The 18,858-nt window shown below is 39.7% G+C and overlaps 1 protein-coding gene across 2 annotated transcripts in view; it reads left to right on the top strand.

The window, feature by feature from the left end:
• Positions 1-18,858, top strand: part of spata20 (spermatogenesis associated 20) — a 53,717-nt gene that overhangs the window by 29,714 nt on the left and 5,145 nt on the right. For both annotated transcript variants that reach the window (XM_005448005.4, XM_003438524.5), the window contains exon 15: positions 1,553-1,633. In XM_005448005.4, the coding sequence (XP_005448062.1) occupies positions 1,553-1,633 (81 nt within the window). The remainder of the gene's footprint in view (positions 1-1,552; positions 1,634-18,858) is intronic.

The following is an 18,858-nucleotide window of genomic DNA, read 5'->3' as shown; positions in this document are numbered from 1 at the left end:
GTCTGGTACCGACCAGCAGTGACACTTAGTCTTCACAGTTACTGTTGGTGCAGCCTAGATCTCGGCTGAAGTCTAGAGGTGACCGAGCGTTTGCCCTGGCTGCACCAGAGTTGTGGAACAACCTTCCGATTGGCATCCGGGCGTCTGATTCTATTCAATCTTTTAAATCATGGCTTAAAACGTATTTGTTTAATCTTGCCTTTTCTACCGGTTAATGCTGGCCTTGTTTGTATAGATTTATTCTATTAATTTTCCTATTATGCTTTTATTTGTGCTGTGTATGTCATATTGCCATTGTGTATTGGTGGCATTTTCCTGTGAACATAATTTTACATTTTTACATTTTTATGACCCTGATCATACTTGTGTTATTTCCTTGTTTTATGTTAAGCACTTTGGCATACCATTGGTTTTTAAATGTGCTCTATAAATAAAGATTGTTGTTGTTGTTGTTGTTGTTAGTCATCCAGTCAAGTAGTCACGCACATCCTTACGCTGAGGAAGTGTTCTAAAACAAATGAAGGCTGAAAAATCTGTCACTTTATATAGAATGAATATGGAATATATGAAAGTTTTGCACTAATTAAATAATAATTTTTAAAAAAATGTTGTATTTTTTAGCTTCATTGGTATACCTTGATCCCAGTAATAATCACGAGTTAGACGAAACACATCCTCAGACTGTGAACAAAGTGGCTGCGTGTGTAATTTACTCACTAATGAAAGTGGAGTTAGAGCCAAGTAGCCTTTAATATCCTCACCATTCACAATATTTATGTCCTGTGCTGTTTCTCCTCCCGCTGCTACTTTTTCATCATTAACAGCTTAACTTGGAAGCTCAGCGCCCATCATATAAACCCTGTTTGGATAAACATTTGTTTACAAGAGTCCTCCTTAAGCAAGCAGCTAATTTGTTGATACATATTTTTCACCCCATTTCATGGACCGTAGGTCATCTGAGGACAGCAGCTCTCTAAGCTCCCTGCACATCTAATCCCTGGACACACAGACTCTTAATCATTTTCCCCTGTTTTCAAACAGGACTTGTGCATTTAAGGGATTATTTCAGCTGTTCAGTTATGTAACTGGTTTGAAATATTAACACCCTCAGTTTAGCCTGAAACCACCAAAACTAGCAGGCACAGCAGGAGTTAGCCCAAAGTTTCTGTAACACTCAAAGAAAAGTTTAAGTTTGAAAGCGTGTGCTGTGTAAGCAGAGAGAAGGGAATAACAGGAGCCTAAAACGGGATTAGTTAGGGGTTTGTCTGTCATACATGACGTATGGAGGGTAGGTCAGGGTGACAGGGCGAGGGTAACAAGCTGAGAAGTAAAGCAGGGGAAGGCAATCCCAGAGAAAACACCTGCCTCCCTTGTTACTGCTACAAATACAGTACTGACCTATATCACTTCCTCTCCATCTCCTCCTCCCATGTGTCACCTTTCCCCCTATTGCTTTGATCTTATTATACTTCTTTCCTCTTTCTTCCTTCTCCTTTCATCCACATTTTCTTTTTTCCTCACCCTCCCTCCTTTTTTTATTTATCTTTTTTAGATTGTGATCTGTGGCCAGAGGGATGCTCCAGATACCACAAGTCTCCTAGCAGCAGTCAACTCCCTCTTCCTCCCGTATAAGGTAAGCTTTCAACATCATGTTTGAGTGAAAGTGATGCATCATCTCGACAAACTGAGACAAATATGTCACCAATCGCTAAAGCAAAGATCAGCTTTCAGCTTTGTAGACGCATACTGATTTACTCCAGCGTCGGTGTCTTTAAGGAGGCAGCAGATTTGCACTAACCTTCTAAACGTGCACACACACTGACACACAGAAACAGAGTGAGCCCAACGTAGAACAGCGCCTGTGGCGTTGGCTGATTTAAGTGTGGTTTTTTAAAGGTCAGCCTGAGCTTCTCTCTTTTCCACTCCTCAGTGTAATAACTTCCCAGCTATCTCTTTGGGGGCATTAGTTGACCTTAAAGCCCGTTGCTGACATTGAAATGCCCAGTAGGTCTAAATCTTAACTCTGCAGTCGGTGAAGGCCTTACTTGTCTTCCTGCTAGCCCTGATGGAGGCTGGTAGTTAAGAACTGGACAGCTGTCAGTCTGAGTCAGTCTTAAATTCAGTGTGGCTAGCCAACATTTTCAGCGCTTTCAGCCTGAAAATATTTCCCTGTGTTTCACACTAAATACAATAAATGTTAAAAAAAAACAAACATAAATTTTATATAATGGCAGGTTACCCCTGGGTCTGAAACGTGAAAATCCAGTGTGGGACTGCCTTTAACATGTTAGAGTAAAACCTAAAAGATTCTCAAACAAGCACCGGAGGTTTCCAATTTGTGAGCGTTAAAAAAATGTCTTTTTTGGAAAATTTTGACACAAAAGGAAACAAAGCTAGAAGATGAGCCAGTAACAGAATGTAGATAAAAACGAGACCTTTCACTTACTGTAACTTGTTTATCGAAAAAATGCATAAAACATCGCAGGTGAAAATAATCGTTTCTAGTAATCTACGTCATAAACATTAAGTTGGTCACATTGAGGGGGAAAAAGGATTTTGGTGTTTTTAAATTAAATGAAATTGAAAATTTCATGTGACTATTTGCCTGTACATCTGATAGGAGGTCCAAAATGCTAGAAAAAATGAGTTGACATAAAAAGGCCACGCTTTCACGCATGCCTGTGATTTGGTGCCAGCCTCTATCTCAGAACATCTTGACAGCATGGAAGAAAAATTTCTGCGTGGCTTTGACTTTGAGGGGGTGAGGTAGGAGACAGTCACTGTCTGTTATGGATGTTAAGGTCCAGAGTGCATCCACAGGAAGGCTCCTTGGTGTTGCTTTCTGCTGCTTTTGTCACTTTGTGGGTTAAATTGAAAAAATAATTTTTACAAGCTTGTTGAGTAAGTGAAACTCAACAAAGAAAGTGCTCAGCACAGATTCACAGCTCTGACTGTATAACACTGCTCTTTAAATTCACTTATTTGGCCAGCTTGCAACCAGAATTAGACTACTAAATTAAAGCAGTGATTGTCCACTCCATCTCTCGCCCTGTCTTTTCACACACACACACACACACTCCACACTGCCCTACTGAAATATAGATGAGTTGTGCAGTATCAGGCAGTGGCTGCAGTAACATCAAGCCATTCCAGATCCCTGCAGAGAGACACAGATCAAGACCGAGCTGGATGGAGCCATTATCAGGATGGATGTATTATTAAGGCTGATGTACGCTGTGTACTGTCACATGCTCAGCCATGTTACATTCAGGGTAATGACAGTGATTTCTCTGATGGGGTACTGTCACAGTCAGGAGAAATGGTCACATCAATAATAAAGACAGGTTTATTTTCAAGTTAGGTTCATTTAAATTAGAAAGTTGGTCATGAAAAATGTAGTTTTTATTGCTCATTGATTTTACGCTGCACCTCCTCAGAAAGGTAACCACATCATGTCAATGCAGCCTGCACCAACTGTGATCAGCCCATTCGGTGCTGTCGTTTCCTCCTGTGCAATTCCAGCTTCTCTTTCTGTCATCATTTTTTACCCCTCAGCGATATAAGGCTGATGGGGTATCATGGTCACCCCACCGGGTGGGTGGATAAATGCCGGCAGCAGCGGTGATTACGTAGGCTAAATTGTAGCCTCGTATTGTAATCGTGCATGAGGAGGCCATTTCAGACAAGCCCTCGTGTAGTGACGTGTGAGAAACGTGTCCCTGTTTGTTTGTTTTTCTTGTGTAAAATGACTCAGCTGTCACTCCTGTGCTCGTCAGCACACTTCATCGAGTTTTTCATTGACAAAAATGCCCGGTGGGGAAAAGTTAAGGAGATGAGATAATCGAGAAGCTCCGCAAATGCACTGTCAAATTACACTGTGGTTCAAAAATCAATCCAACACTCGGAAATATCTTCCTCTTGTTTTCTCTCATTTCATGGTGACTATGATGGATCGGTGTAGCTGCTACATACACACACAAATAAACTTCAGAGTGCACAGAAAGCATGCAGACTTTATACAGAGAGGTGAACCAGGAGCCTTCTTGTTGTGAGGCAGTAAGTGATAGGCACTACACCACTTGGAGTAAAAGAATAAAATGTTCTTTGGACTGAAACCAGTAATATGGTTTAAAAGAATACAGAAAAGAAGTAGAAACATTAAAGTGGAGGAAATTTTATCTATTTATTTTTTATCTAGAAGACATGAAATGAAAAAAGAGGCTTCACTGGTATCTTGTTAGATACTGAATATAAAGAACAGTATACAGTATAACTGTGTGCATTTGTACTTTTAGAAGCAAAGAAAAAAAGACTCCTGGAGTCTGTTTGAGTGACACGTCAGATACAGATTTTGTTCTAATGAGCCTTCAGAGTGAGATGAAGGGGGAGGCTGAGAGGGAGTAAATGAGGCAGAGGACAGAGTGTGTGTGCACATAGTATCTGTGTGTGTCCAGATATAGTGACAAGAGCCAACTTTAGTGGCAATAGAAGCTGCCTCGGCCAGGATGAGATTTGATGGTCCTGCACAACAATAAACATACACATAAAGCTATTTTTGGAGATGAGACATCACACTTTGGAATGGCATCACTGCCTACAGCAGATGTAAAATACACTCACAGACTTTCTGATACAGTATGTTCGCAAGCAACACATGCAGCACACAAACACATTCTGCACAGTTTCACATGCAAATCCCACTACAAGATAAATGAGTGAGGACAAAAATTCACATGTACTTGATGTGATTACAAACTAGAGGAAGACAGGGAAAAGGAAGAAATGAAAAAAAAATAAAACTGTGCTGAAGCAGTTCGCCTGTTAATTGATTAACAAGAAATTTAATCAGCAAATTTTTTTAAGTTCAACAACTGACTCAGCTAAAACCCTTCTTTCCGACTAACTGTTAAATAATCTGGTAGTTCTTTATTTCAAGTAGGTGAACATGATACGATCGGCTGAAATCATAATTGTCATCTGCAGATTTTATCAGTTGTAAGAGACTAGCCAACTAGCCGGGTCATGGGGGCAGCAGCATAAGCAGAGAAGTGCACACCTCTCCCCGGCCACCTCCTCCAGCTTGTCCGGGGGGAACACCAAGGCGTTCGCAGGCCAACCTAGAAATATAATCTCTCCAGCGTATCCTGGGTCTGCCCTGTGGCCTCCTCCCGGTGGGACATGCCCAGAACACCTCACCCAGGAGGGGCCCAGGAGGCATCCTTATGAGATGCCCGAACCACCTCAACTCGCTCCTTCCAATGTGGAGGAGCAGCGGCTCTACTCTGAGCCCCTCCTGGACGCCTCAACTTCTCACCCTATCTCTAAGAGAGAGGCCAGCCACCCTTTGGAGGAAGTTCATTTCCACTGCTTGTATCCTCAATCTTGTTCTTTCGGTCACTACCCACAGGTTGTGACCATAGTTGAGGGCAGCGACGTAGATCGACCGGTAAATTGAGGGCTTCACTTTTATACTCACCTCTCTCTTCACCACGACGGACCGGTACAGTGTCCACATCACTGCAGCAGCAATCTGTCTGTCAATCTCCCGCTCGCTTATCCCGTCACTCGTGAACAAGACCCTAAGATACTTAAACTCCTCCACTTGGGGCAGGAACTCGTCCCTGACCCGGAGTGTGCACTCCACCCATTTTCTGGCTGAGGACCATGCCCTCAGATTTGGAGGTGCTGATTCTTATTCCCACCACTTCACTCTCGGCTGCAAACCATTCCAGTTTAATGGTTTGGTGTTTAGAATAATGCTTATTTTATAGTAGACCTTCACTGCTGTTAGAAACCAGCTGTTTTAGCGCCTTTCCACTTACTTTTAACATAGAGCCAAAAATTGAAAATAACTATAAAAGTGAAGCCTGAGTTTTTGCTTTACAAGGGTTACTTTATCATACGCTTAAATATGGCTTGAAACTTTAGCCATGTCTAATATCAGCATCCACCAGTTTAACAAACCAATTCAATTTTATTTAAAACAAAGTTGACAAAAGTAAAACACTGTTACACCATAAAATGACAGATACACACAGATACACTCACGCATGCCCAGACACATCAATAAATAATATCTAAGGGATCACAAAAATGCAAGAGACCATACGACAGCCTAAATATCTACAACTCGCCAAAGAATAAAAATTTGTTTTAAGGAGTAATTTAACAATGTGCAAGGTGGAGGCAGCCTAATATAAAAGGGCAACTCATTCTACAATTTAGAGCCTGTGGCTGAGAAATCTCAGTCCCCCTCAGTGGGAAATGTGCTCCATCTTACAGGTTCTAGTGAGAAAGCAGGCAGCTGCCTTTTGAACCAGTTGTTGAGGGTGTAAAAGGGAGGTCTGATTTACACCAGCATATAATGGCCGCTGCAGTCATCAAGTTGCAATAAAAGTATATATAACTTTCCTAAAGTTATTAATAAATAAGAAGGGCTTTACCTTAGAAGCCTTAGTTGGTAAAAACCTAATTGAACAAATGAATTAAGAATTGTTTGTTCAGTCTTTGAGTTACAGCCCATTTTCACATCAAGCTTATTTACAATGGAATTAACATAAGGATCCAGTGGGCCCGGGAACTGACCTCCCAGCCCACTGTTCCTTCAGTGGGCTGGTTTCAGTCATTATTATTCGTCTTTGTCAAATATGACCTAAACCACTCAAAAAGCGAGAAATAAGAAAACAGCTGCCAAAGACAGCTGTTAGATCTAAAGCACTGAAATAATGGTGTCCGCAGAGTCATTAGCTAATAAAAGATCATTTAAAAACTCTTAAGAGAAATTATTTTGTGCTGTGAAATGTTTTAAAACCTTTGAAATAATAAAATCCTGGACACTTTCTTGGTACACATTCTTTGATCTGTTCCCTTAAAGTCATTCATCTCTGGTAGCAAGAACAAGGAAAAGTAGAAAACATGGTCTAACACAGATAATGTATAAGATTACATGTAAAAACACTAAATGAACTGGAGGGGAATGGGTATAATGCAAGTAAGGGATAAAGTGCATGATGGAGTCAGTAGGGTGGGTTATATAAGCATCAGGAGTGGGAAGAGATTGAGGGTTGGTAAATGAGATAAAGGGAAGAAGCCGAAGGAAGAGTGAGTAAGAGGACTGTGCTCCACGTTACATTAGGTAGCTATGAGCAGAGAACATGTCTAATTTAAATCCAATTACTCCTTGCCTGTTTTCCTGGTTTTAGACCGCCACAAACTAATTGTGGTGAATGAGGTGCTCAGAACTCAACTCATGCTAATCTAGAGCATGCACGCACACACACACGCACATTTTTATTTCTTCACACTTCATCTAATATACTTACTATTTTAATTCACCACAAGAGTCTGCACTTCTCAATTCACTCCAGCACTCGGAGCTGCTTCTTCACTTTTTGCTTGTTGGAATCAATTATAGGCCTCCGTTAAACCGAAACATCGCTCTTGATTGTAATTGCTGCAATAAATTGTGGTTAATTTTTCTATTACACAGAAACATAGCTTGATTAGAGTCGGGTTAGGGTTTGTTGATTGTGCAAGTACTGAAATTGTAGAGTGTGGGATTTGCAATACAAATAGAGATGCAGTCTTTTTAGCAATTGGTCCTAAGGATAGGGATAGACGCTACAGTGTTACAGTGGTGTTTTGTGACATGAATCTTAGGTGAACATTGGTAGGACTAGAAACAGTTTTTCTAGTGTGCCTCCTCTACTTAAGACATGAGGTCTTTCTTGTGGAAAATATGTTAACAGTGTGAAAAACACAGGTATAAATGATAAAATGATGGTGGCTAAATTTTCTTCTTCAAAGCCACGTTGGCACTGAAAACACCAACGTGTGGAATTTCTTTGCTCTAAAAGTGTGCAGTCAGAAAGTGTTCTCAAAATAAGGCTAATATTCTAACAACACTTGCAAGGACATTTCTGCATTGTATCATCTTCGTGTTAGTGACCTCTGTGAGTCACTGATTCTGAAAAATTACATCCATATTTGCACTCCAATAATGTTCAACCTGTACTGAGTAATTCGCCTTCTTTGTCTTTTATGATGTCTGCATTTGGGCACATTTGTGTGTCAGAATAGTTTAACGTCTTTTTACCAATCTCCACATAGACCCTTTTTTTTGGTGTTTTAACAGAAATACTTACTGAGACTTTTTGTGGTTTATAACAAAGAGATGACATTATCAAAATGATAACATGTTTTACCCAAGAGGCAACATCTGTGCAAGTGCCAAAAGCTGCCACGTGAGCACCTTCAGGATTAAAACAACATGTTTCAACCTGGTACTAAGAGGTAGTTTCTGTTGATAGTTTCTCTCTTCATAACAACTCTATGACTACTGAGTTATTTATTTATTTGTTTAATTAATTCATTTTTAAACGAATCCACCTGGATGCTGGAGTTAGACACATAGCTGTGTTTACTGACAGATGTCCTAACAGAGGCAGCTGAAACTAGATGGTCTTTGCTAGGCTCCATGCACTGCTTTGAGTCATTAAACTGGATTTCTTCACTGTGTTTGTGGCTGATTAAACAGAAGTTAACGTTTATTAGGGCTGATGCAGAGATGAGAATTGTCAAAACAAAGTCCAAAAACACCCACAAGATCATACAGTTGAAACAGACCCAGGGACAAAGGAGGAAACAGGACTATTTATACACTTGGGGCAAACTATACATAGGTGTAGAGTAGATGATCAAGGCAATGAGACAGGATGGGGGTTCAAGTTCAAAAAGCCAATATCAACCTGATGAATGTGTTGGGGAACATGCACACTATTTTGTCTCTTTAAAATTGTAAGGTTTTTTTTGCTGTAGAGGAAAATTTTGGGTAAGAAAGATAAGTAAATGCAATTTAGTTCTCTAGGAACATTACTTTTGAGAGAGAGTTGGAATTATTGAAAGAAGTGTTATTGAAAAAACAGAAACTCAGAACTCAGTTTGGATTGTTCATTTGATTGCTCTGCCTTTCTGATGTAAACACTCTTGGTTACCACAAACGTCCTCTCAGTTTTAGTTATACAATTGTTTTGATGACATACTCTTCGACTTTCCCCTTTCTTTTTTGTATTTTTTTTTACATGCTGTTCAGGAGCATCCCATAACTGTGGCTGGCTCGATGACTAAAGCAAGCCATGGTTGGGAGGTTTAGTTTGTCATACTTTTCATTCTTTTTTTAATTTTAATTTTTAATTTTTTATTGATTAGTATAAAATACTTTTGTTGGATTATGGAACTTAATGTATACTTAAATATAGCTTCTTTACTGATCAATAGATTGCATTGACTTCCTTTCCTTAAATCTAAATTCTGCTGTTCCTAATGAGAGCTGCTTTAAAAATAGGCTGCTTCATTTTTACTTGTGTGCTGGTTGATCTTGGTGGTTAAAAAAGAAAAATCAAGATGTCTGTATGGGTCTCTCTGATCAGCATTTTTGGAATACATTTCCAGAAAATGGAATACATTCAACACTAAACATGAAGATTTACATTCATCAAGCTGTGATCTCAAGGCTGCTTAGTAATGTAAGTAACAAAGCATGTTGGCAGGGGCATTGATAGTGGTTCAAATTATGAATTTCTGTCAGCCCAAGATTTACACGTGTTCTTTTATGAGTTGAATAATGTTTTACAAGAACTGTAATTCCCATTGTGAGTTCCCACTGAGCCTGACTGTGTCTTGTCAGCTTTGCTTATTCATCAGCCTTCCCCCCAGAAAACTAGCCAAGTAACTTTGTGTAACTCTATTATAAGCAAACTGTCACAGAGAGCAATAGAGTTGCTGTTCCTCTCTGGAGTGTATTTAAGTAAAAACTTCAACAATATTCAACATCCTCTGGAAAGTGTTTGTGGCACGTCTTATGGAGGACTGTAAAATGTGTTAGGAAAGATGCTTAGGACAGAGAGATTTTTTTATGGTTTAAGAAATACCATGTAAGAATTATTAAATGGAATTAAATGTAGATGGATACATTTCACATTCCCTGTGCCTTTCGAAAGACGAGAGCGAGGCAGAGAGAATAGGACAAATAGGAGAGTAGAAGGATGGACCGTGGCCTGTTAGGAGGAGAGAGTCCTTTTGAAAATGTCTGCGAACAACTGGGAATCCCTAACAAGGCCTTAGAGACCCTGCTAACTGGGGGAACAGTTAGCAGGGTGATGTGGAGTGTGAGCAGAGAAAGGGAAAGGAGGGGATGGGTGGAGATAAGAGAGAATACCCACTTGCTAACTTGCAATGGTAACACTACAGTAAAAAAGAGGATTAGAGTTAGTCATACCCAGGGTCCTCAGTGATCTTTAAGCTCTGTTGTTTCACTCTGTGTCCTGTTGTGTCTCTTTGTTTCACCGAGCCTCGGTCACTCATCAAAGCTCCTTGTAAGAATGCATATGTCCACTAAGAGTTGTTTCTTCTCTTCTGTTAAACAGACTCGTACTTGTAGCAAGTTTCTGCTCACTTTGACCACTCAAAGTGCTTTCTACCACAAGCCACCTAAAAACACATAATTTCAGAGCTTTCATTTATGCCTAAGCACTTTTTAGCCAACATTTACAGTCTGATGGATGCATCAGGGGCAACTTGGGCATCTCCAGCATCTTCGACATGTAAAGCCAGGAATCAGTCCACCTCCTGATTGTTCGGCAACTCTCTCTACCACCTGAGCCACAAGTACCTTGATGACCTGCTAAGCCCAATAACCATCCAGAGAGTAGAAAACAGTCTGACTGACAGCTGTGGGACAGGCCCCAGATGGTACATGTAGAGGAAAAGTGCATTTCAGACTTACTTTAATGCATTCAGGTAGCCACTTATCCTCTTTTTCCTACTTTGTCTGTGCTATTTTGCAAATGAACATCCTTTAGAATTCAGTTTCACATTACATTCACTCCTTCCATCCTTCTTATATTTGTTAATCTAAAGCATTACACATTCATCCATTAAGGGAATTTTTCTTTTCTTTTTTCATGTTTGTGTCCCATAATTCCAACATGTGCCAGTATATTCATGAAGCATTGGTGGAGCTGCATGTACACTCATGATTCAGCAGAGTTGACAGCTTTAGTGGCATGTGTGCGATATAATCCTCTGCCCGTGGTATCTTGAGTGCTTTAGCCGTGGTTGATGCTTCGTGCTTGTCCACATCTCAGCTCGGTAAATATCCTCATGCTGTGTGTGGATACACATTTACACATACATAAACACAAGCATTTTGCAACTGTATATCCCTTTCTGTCATTCTTTCCATTTTTATAAGCTGTGAAATTCTTTCTCATGTAATCACAAGTGTAGCAAGGTTAAAATATTTTTTTAGTTTGATCGTTCTTATGTTTGTAAAAAGATCTTTCCCACAGTTGTGGACAGAAGTTTGCATATATATATTTAATACTTTCTTTGAACTTTTTTTTCACAAGTTTGAATTTATTTAGAATTTCCTCTAATCCACACAAGGCAAAAACTATACTTACATGTTCAAATATATGCATGTAATTTCATTCATATTTGGTTAAATCTCTCTTAGCAAGGGTCACGTTGATCAGACACTTGATACCCATCAGTGTATCTTTTCTGTATTTAAATAAAACACAAGATTTGCTTTTGTCTTGGAAAACTTCAGCTAGACAGCTTAAATTTCACTTCCAAGATTTATTGAGTAAGTGATTACTCTACACAGCATCCTATGACAGCCTATAATATTTTAGTTAAAGTTTCCAAACCTGGAACTAGGTAGACTGCAATACAGTTGCAGACTAAAGCTGACAAATACATCTTGTTTGGTGTTACTTACGCTCTACATTTTGTAGACTAGGTTAGTTTAAATCAATCAAAAATAATAAACTTAAGTAATAATACATTTTTTTAAACTCAAAGCCGATTAAAAAACTTAATATCACATTTTTACAGTGTATTCCTATGTACCAGTTTTGCATTGTGATACCATTTTTAGTTTATTTTAAAAATTCATCATCCGTATTAGGATGTATAAATATGAAAAGGTTGTAGCATTTTCAGCACATTTCCAAACATGAAAACTCAATCTTTCATGTAAACTTTTGAAAGGAACAGTAGAAAACTGCTTTAACGAAACAGTTTGTGTGCCCACAAATAGTTGGAAGCACTCTAAGCTAAGCCAACATCTCCCTGGCAGTCAAAGGAAGGAAAGCAGTTCTGAGCATTTTGTTCATTGACAGTGCCAAGAATCAATTTGCATTTACTGGAGAACTGTGTTGAAGAACATCCTGCATCAACATTACTCCGAACTGCATGCAAATACTCTACAAGCAGTTCAGTCTTACTCTTTCAGACAATTTATCTTCAAAGCAACAATTTGGATTGTGTTCCTGTTGGCTGCCTGTGTCTCCTTCCTGTACTGGTGTACTTCTTCATCTGCCTCAGCCAGTATCATGTAGTCTTCACTTGGATCTCTTATCTGAAACTGATGAATGGTATCTAGTATCTGGACCTTGTAACTGTTCTATCGAGGCAAGGCAAGTTTATTTCTTTAGCACATTTTAACAGCAAGGCTATTCAAAGTGCTTTACCTAAAATTTCAAAAGGCATCAAAGGTAATATACAAAAGCAGCGTAAGAGGATATAAAAGAGCATTTAGACCAGGGATGTCAAACTCATTTTCCATTGAAGGCCACTTTGATTGCTGAGTGAAACTCCACTTTTTGTCAGTGTAAAGACATTTAACTACACATTTAATTCCTGAGACATCTTACTATATAATAAAGAAGTTCAGTTTCATTTTTTCTACACAATGTCTAAAATTACAGAAAAAATTCTGGCAGCTCACTGCCCAGACTGTCCCGTATTTATAGAACCTACAATTTATTGATTTATCGATGAGGTTTTTTTGTTTTGACTGAGTAGTAATGAGTAATAAGTAATGAGGAGCATTTCTATCATTTAATCATTTATTTGTTACTTAAGTAAGAATGCTATGGAGAAGATCTTTATCAGCAGGAGAAGTTGTATAACTTATAAAACTTTATGCCCTCTTCATATTTTCCAAAGTCCTTGCTGGGCTGATTGCGGACCCCTGGGCCTTATATTTGACACACCTGATTAGACATTAAAAAAGGTATATAAAATTAAAAACAGTCATTTTTTTAAGTACAGTGAAGTTGCAAGAAGAAATTAAGTAGTTATTAGTACTAGAAAGTAGAAATTAGGAGTTATTTTCCTTAATCCTCTGGGGTCGACGGACGCGCTGGTGCGTCAAAATCACTATCACCATTTCAACTTGTGTCGAAAGTGTGGACTTTAAACTATATACCAGTTTTTAAATTGTGTTGATAGGCCATGTAAAACCAGAGTTATGATAAAAAATACACGCTCTGAATAAAACGGTGGTATTTACAGCGGGAAGTTTCCACTAGCAACCACTCTCTGCTTGCGAGCAAAATAAAAAAAAGAAAATGAAAAACACCCCTTTCCTATTGGTGTTAAAGTATACCATGTCAGCGAATCAAAAAATTATATGGCAACATGTGGCATTTGGTTGTTTAGGAAGAGGGGGAAGTTTTAGGAGTGACACTGGGTATGAGGTATGTGAGGCTGTGCTGAAAAGAATGATACCAAACAAGGCAAGATAAACAGTTTTTAAAGAGGTAAACTCAAACGCAGTCAAAAATGGCCAATTATACCCTGGACCCCAGAGGGTTAATAAAGCTGACAAAATGTTTAATGTTTCTAACCAAGATATAGCATATGGTGTTACATTTATCTTTCAGTCATTTATATTTCAGTAATAAAATACTACAAAAAATAGTTGGTGGTATTGGGTTCCAGTAATCTGTCTGTAAAACTCATCACAAAGAGGGTTTTGTCTGTAGCTCAGTATCACAAAGTGTTTACAGTATAGTCTGCTGTGTTCTTTAAAACCTGGTTATTGAGTATTGTCGCTTACATTCCTCATAAACACACCCTGCTAGGTTTAGTATTTCATTTATCATGTTCAATTTTATCTATGATTGATGATCTATGATTATGGCTGATATAAATCTGTTTTAGTCAAATACTAATCCCCTAATAGAGTCTTGGCACTTTTACAGATATTTTTTTCCCTTTAATAATTCAGTTCTGCTCATATTTTTCAACACAGGAGTATGAAGCTAAAATATAAAATATAAATAATATAAAAATATAAAAGTATACAAAGATGTCCTGTAAACAGAATGGTGTTGTTGGAAAGGCTAAAAAATTAATTGAAAACAAGTTCACTTTGTGCTGCCATTAAAAGACATACTAATATGCTCTAGCTGATCTTTCTTTCACACACAGAGCTAGTATCCATACACGTGCTGAAATTCACACAGTTCCCCATAGTGAATTAGAAAGAAGCAAAATTTTGGACCTTATTTCCAATTCTGGCCCACTGTACGACTGAGAGCTAATGAAACACCTCAGATGGAGTCCAGCAGTCTTTCATCTCACACATCCAGTTAGTGGCTGGTGGTTCTCAGGGGCACAGATGTACTGTTCATCTGCCTTCCAGTGACCCTGAGTGTAAAGCCACCTTAAACAAGAGCCAAGCTCTCTGTCGAGGATTAAATTAGTTACATCTGACAAGTATGTAGATTTCTTTTGGTTCAAAACAAGTTCATCTCGATTATTACTTTCTGCTTTTGCCAAAGCAAGACAGAATGTAAATCGTTCTTTATGAGTAGATAATGAGTATTGACACAGGCCAATTATGATAATTTTATTATTATTATTATTACATTAATATAATAATTGACAGACATCTGTAGTATTCTGATTGATATTGTTGATGTAAGTTGATACAGATTTGAGCAGGTAAAATTCACCACAATATGCTTTGTTTAATCTATAAATATCATAATAATTTACAGTATATTAGAATAACCTTCAGTACACTTTTGATCAGGATATGCTCTTCAGTGCACACATAAACAAATATGATGGACTGATTATCTCTATGCTGGACTATTGTAATTTGTTATTATCAGGTTTTATCGATCTAATAATTCCCTAAAAAGCCCCCAGCTTTGAGAGGATGAGAGTTCATTTTGCTTGTTTCTGCTTTCTCCCATATTAGTTTCTTGTCATTGGCTCCCTGTTAAATCCAGAATTGAATTCAAAATCCTTCTCGTCACATACAATATGTTGAATAATCAGGTCCCATCATACACGCACATGACCCTAACAGAGCACTTCACTCTCAACCTGCAGGTTTACTCGTGGTTCCCAGAGTTTCTAAAAGTAGAGCCTTCAGCTATCAGGCTCGTCTCCCGTGGAACCAGCTCCCAATGTGACACCCTCTCTATTTTCAAGATTAGGTTTTTTGATAGAGCTTGTAGTTAGGGCTGGATCAGATGTCCCTGAACCATCTTCTAGCTATGCTGCTGCAGGCTCAGAATGCTGAAGGACTTAATAGGATACACTGTGCACTTCTTCTCTGCTCAAATTTTTTACTCTGCACATATTTTTACGCCACTGCAGCATCAAATGTAGTCTCCTCTCTCCCTTACCCTGCTTTGTCCTGTCTCCCTAAGTTGTGTTTTTCATTTGTCTTCTCTTTTCTTTCTTTTCTTTCCTTTTTCCTCTTACCCCCCCAACCGGTCACAGCACATGGCCGCCCCTCCCTCAGCCTGGTTCTGCTCCTGTTGAAACGGGGCCGTCTGATTGTTGAGGTTTTGTCTGTCTTATTGTTGGGTCTTTACCAACCTTGAGGCGACTTTTGTTGTGAGCTTGTGCTATATAAATAAACTTCAGCTGAATTGAATTGGAAACTGAATGTAATTAATATAAAGACAGGATCGAAAACAGAGCGCTCACTGATAAACCAGTTGTTGCAACAGCAAAATACTATGCTAATTTTAATAAATGAATTATTTTAAAGGTAAAACAGTGAAAGTTTGTCATGTCTGCCTTTCCTTCACTGGACTTGTAGCCTCTCTCGTCCACCACCACCCACATTGCTCCACCTCAGTCTGCAGCCCTCCTCAGCTCTGCTCCTCAGGCCTGAAACCAGTTCAGCTGATCTGCTGCGTATTTTACTTTTTATTTGCTCCGATTACTACTTTGGACTCTGCTCTGACAGTAGAAACCCGCCCAGTTCTCTGCACTTCCAGCCACACTCAGCTCTACTCCATTCTGCCCCGGGTCAGCACCGCAGTAACCATTCATCTTTTATCTAACTACAGTGCCCTGTGTATTCATCTATCAATCACATCTAGCTGTTTCTTGCTCATGTGTCAACAATGCAGGCGTGCTGTAAATGTTAAGTGCAGCATTTTTACACTGATTTCTGTGGGGGTCAAATTCTCTTGGCGGTTCTAAGTAGAGGTGTTTGTAATAATTTGTCATTTTAGCCGGCACTAAAACGCTGGATAAGTCATGAAGTATGAGATGATGGGTTTTATACACAGCTACATGAATGACCCTCTTGGTGGTTCTAATATTAACCAAACTAAAAGCTAACCGTTGCCGTTTTAAACGTGTAGCACCAGGATGATTCTCCACCAGTGTTGTGGAGCCGTGCTTAACATTCTTCTTTAAATTTGAAGTAGGACACTTGTGCATTTTGTGATGTTTTTGATACAATGTTCCCCGTTACATTAGTAAGGGAGGACTTTTGATTGGGCCTTTCCATACAACCACTGTACCTCCAGAAAGATCATCCAATGGCTGAAATGTTACTGGAGTAACGAGCGACATTCTTCCAAAGGATAATAAAGGTGATCCCTCAGAACATCTTTGTATGGATTTACAGTCATCCTTCCTTCTAAGGAGACAGTTAGACCCCCACCCCAGCATAACAGAGCCAGCAGATCCTCTCCATACAGGGGTCAAGGGTTCAAGTCTTTTTCCTTCATTAGTCACCCGCCTGTATATCTGGGATATTTCAGACTACTGGCCTCGTCCTTGTATCACTCATATGTCAGATTTTATCGCTTTAGCATTTCTAACTTGGCGTGACTTTTACGACATTAAAAAATGAGAATCTTCTTTCATCTTAAACACAACAGAAGCTGATGAAGTGTGCCGTAGGTGTCAGGGCCTGATTGAAGAGAGAGGCTGTTAATTCTGCTCAGACCCCAAGGCATTCTCACATCTCGCTGCAGACACCGTTTGATTTAGTGAAGAGGGTCCTGTAGAGACTGTCAGCAGCTGAAAACTGATGCCCAGCTTGACAAAAGACAGAACACACTGCCAGAACAGGCTCGCCCACTCATTCTAACTCAGGTCAGACGGCAAGTGTGTGTGTGTGTGTGTGTGTGTGTGTGCGCGCAGGCTTACATTTTGTAGTTTTTTTCCTTATGTCTGTATTCGTAGCTCTTGTGTCAAGTAATGTGCACAATTTTGGATATTAGCTTGATTCTACATTTTCGTGTCAGTCTTTTTAATTCTCTTGATTTAAAATAAACCAAACTGTGAGAACATCGATGATGTTGTCACATTTCAGTGACCTGCTGTGAAACTTTGGCTCCTGATATTCATGCACATGGTAAGCTGATTCGCACCCCCACCACTGCCACCCACCTAAACATTTCTGCACATTTAACACACCCTTCCTTTAACAGCAGTGGTCTTCGTGAGCAGGACAGTGGGAACGCCACACTGTACAAACTGTTAAGCGTTAGCTTGAAGAAGACGAAACACCTCAAATATGAGGCGGTCCAAACTTTTAATCCATAGGAAAGCCTCAGATCCCCATCAGAGCCCTTGTGGGCCATAACTCTTTTTGGAAGGATAAAGAAGGCTTCCAGATTCTTGGTTTTAATGTGGTGTAGGTGATCATATTTGGAGTCTGAGCTGAGTTTAAACTGAATATTAAGCCATGCATTAAAATGTGCACTTAGTTGAAGTGTGTTACCTGTTCTGGATATTATATAGTTAAGCTGCCATCAAGTGTAGTAAAAGGCAGATTTTGATCTCTGTGAAGAGTTTTAGCTCAATCCTGCTTAATGCTCCCAAATCAGCCGACTCCGTTCCCGTTTCTCTAACCTTCTCCTTCCTCTCAAATGTCTCCTGTCCAGTTTTCTTTCTGGCACACTCACCTCCTCTCATCCTTCTCTCTTGTTGAAAAGATAAATAAATGAACCCAAAGGTAAAGTTAAAGTCACTGGATGACTGGTGATATGAGCAGCACACTGTCACAGAATGTACGTAAAAGCGTGAATTTGTCTGCTTCTGTCCTGGGGCAGAAGTCCAGATGTCAGGTTGCAGTGATGACTGAGCAGGACACAGTGAGCATGCATGCGTGTGTGCGTGTGTGCGTGTGTGCGTGCAAGTTGGACAAAACAAAAGTGAGAGGGATGGGGGAAGTAATTCTCTTCACGCTTGACTGCGTGTAGAACTGTGATTGCTCTTCCTCAGGTGTGACAGCGGCTCCTGAAAGCGCGCATTTGGTGCGATCATTGTGTGAGTTTGGCCCCCAAGTTGTGCGCATGCTAAGTGGGTTATATGATAAAATGATTTCCGAAGCTGCGTGTGTGTTTGTGAGTTGCTGTCAGCACAGGTACGCCTTGTTCTTTTTAAGTGTCTGAGCTCTTCTGCTTTGGCAGAATGAGAGATGTAGAGTGGGAGGGAGCTGTCAGTGTAGGGACATTTAACGGGTGGGAGGTGTGTGTTTGTGTGTGTGTGTGTGTGTGTGTGTATTTGTTTCAGGGTTGCCCAGTATGAGGGGATTAACCCTGTGGGAGTTTGTACTCTCATGTGTAGCCAACTGTGCTGTCTGCTACAGCTTCACACACACACAGACTTTGCGTTCAGTCCGTCACATTCACAAGCCTTCGTGTGTACATTCACACGTAATCTGGATCTCTGTCTCTCTCTGTTGCTTTGTTTCACCGTCACTCACACACACACACACACACACACACACACGCA

The sequence above is a fragment of the Oreochromis niloticus genome, linkage group LG8, assembly GCF_001858045.2.
Source record: "Oreochromis niloticus isolate F11D_XX linkage group LG8, O_niloticus_UMD_NMBU, whole genome shotgun sequence".
NCBI classification, from domain to species: Eukaryota; Metazoa; Chordata; class Actinopteri; order Cichliformes; family Cichlidae; genus Oreochromis; species Oreochromis niloticus.
The sequence above is the reverse complement of the archived record's forward strand: the minus strand, read 5'-3'. Positions and strand labels throughout refer to the sequence as shown.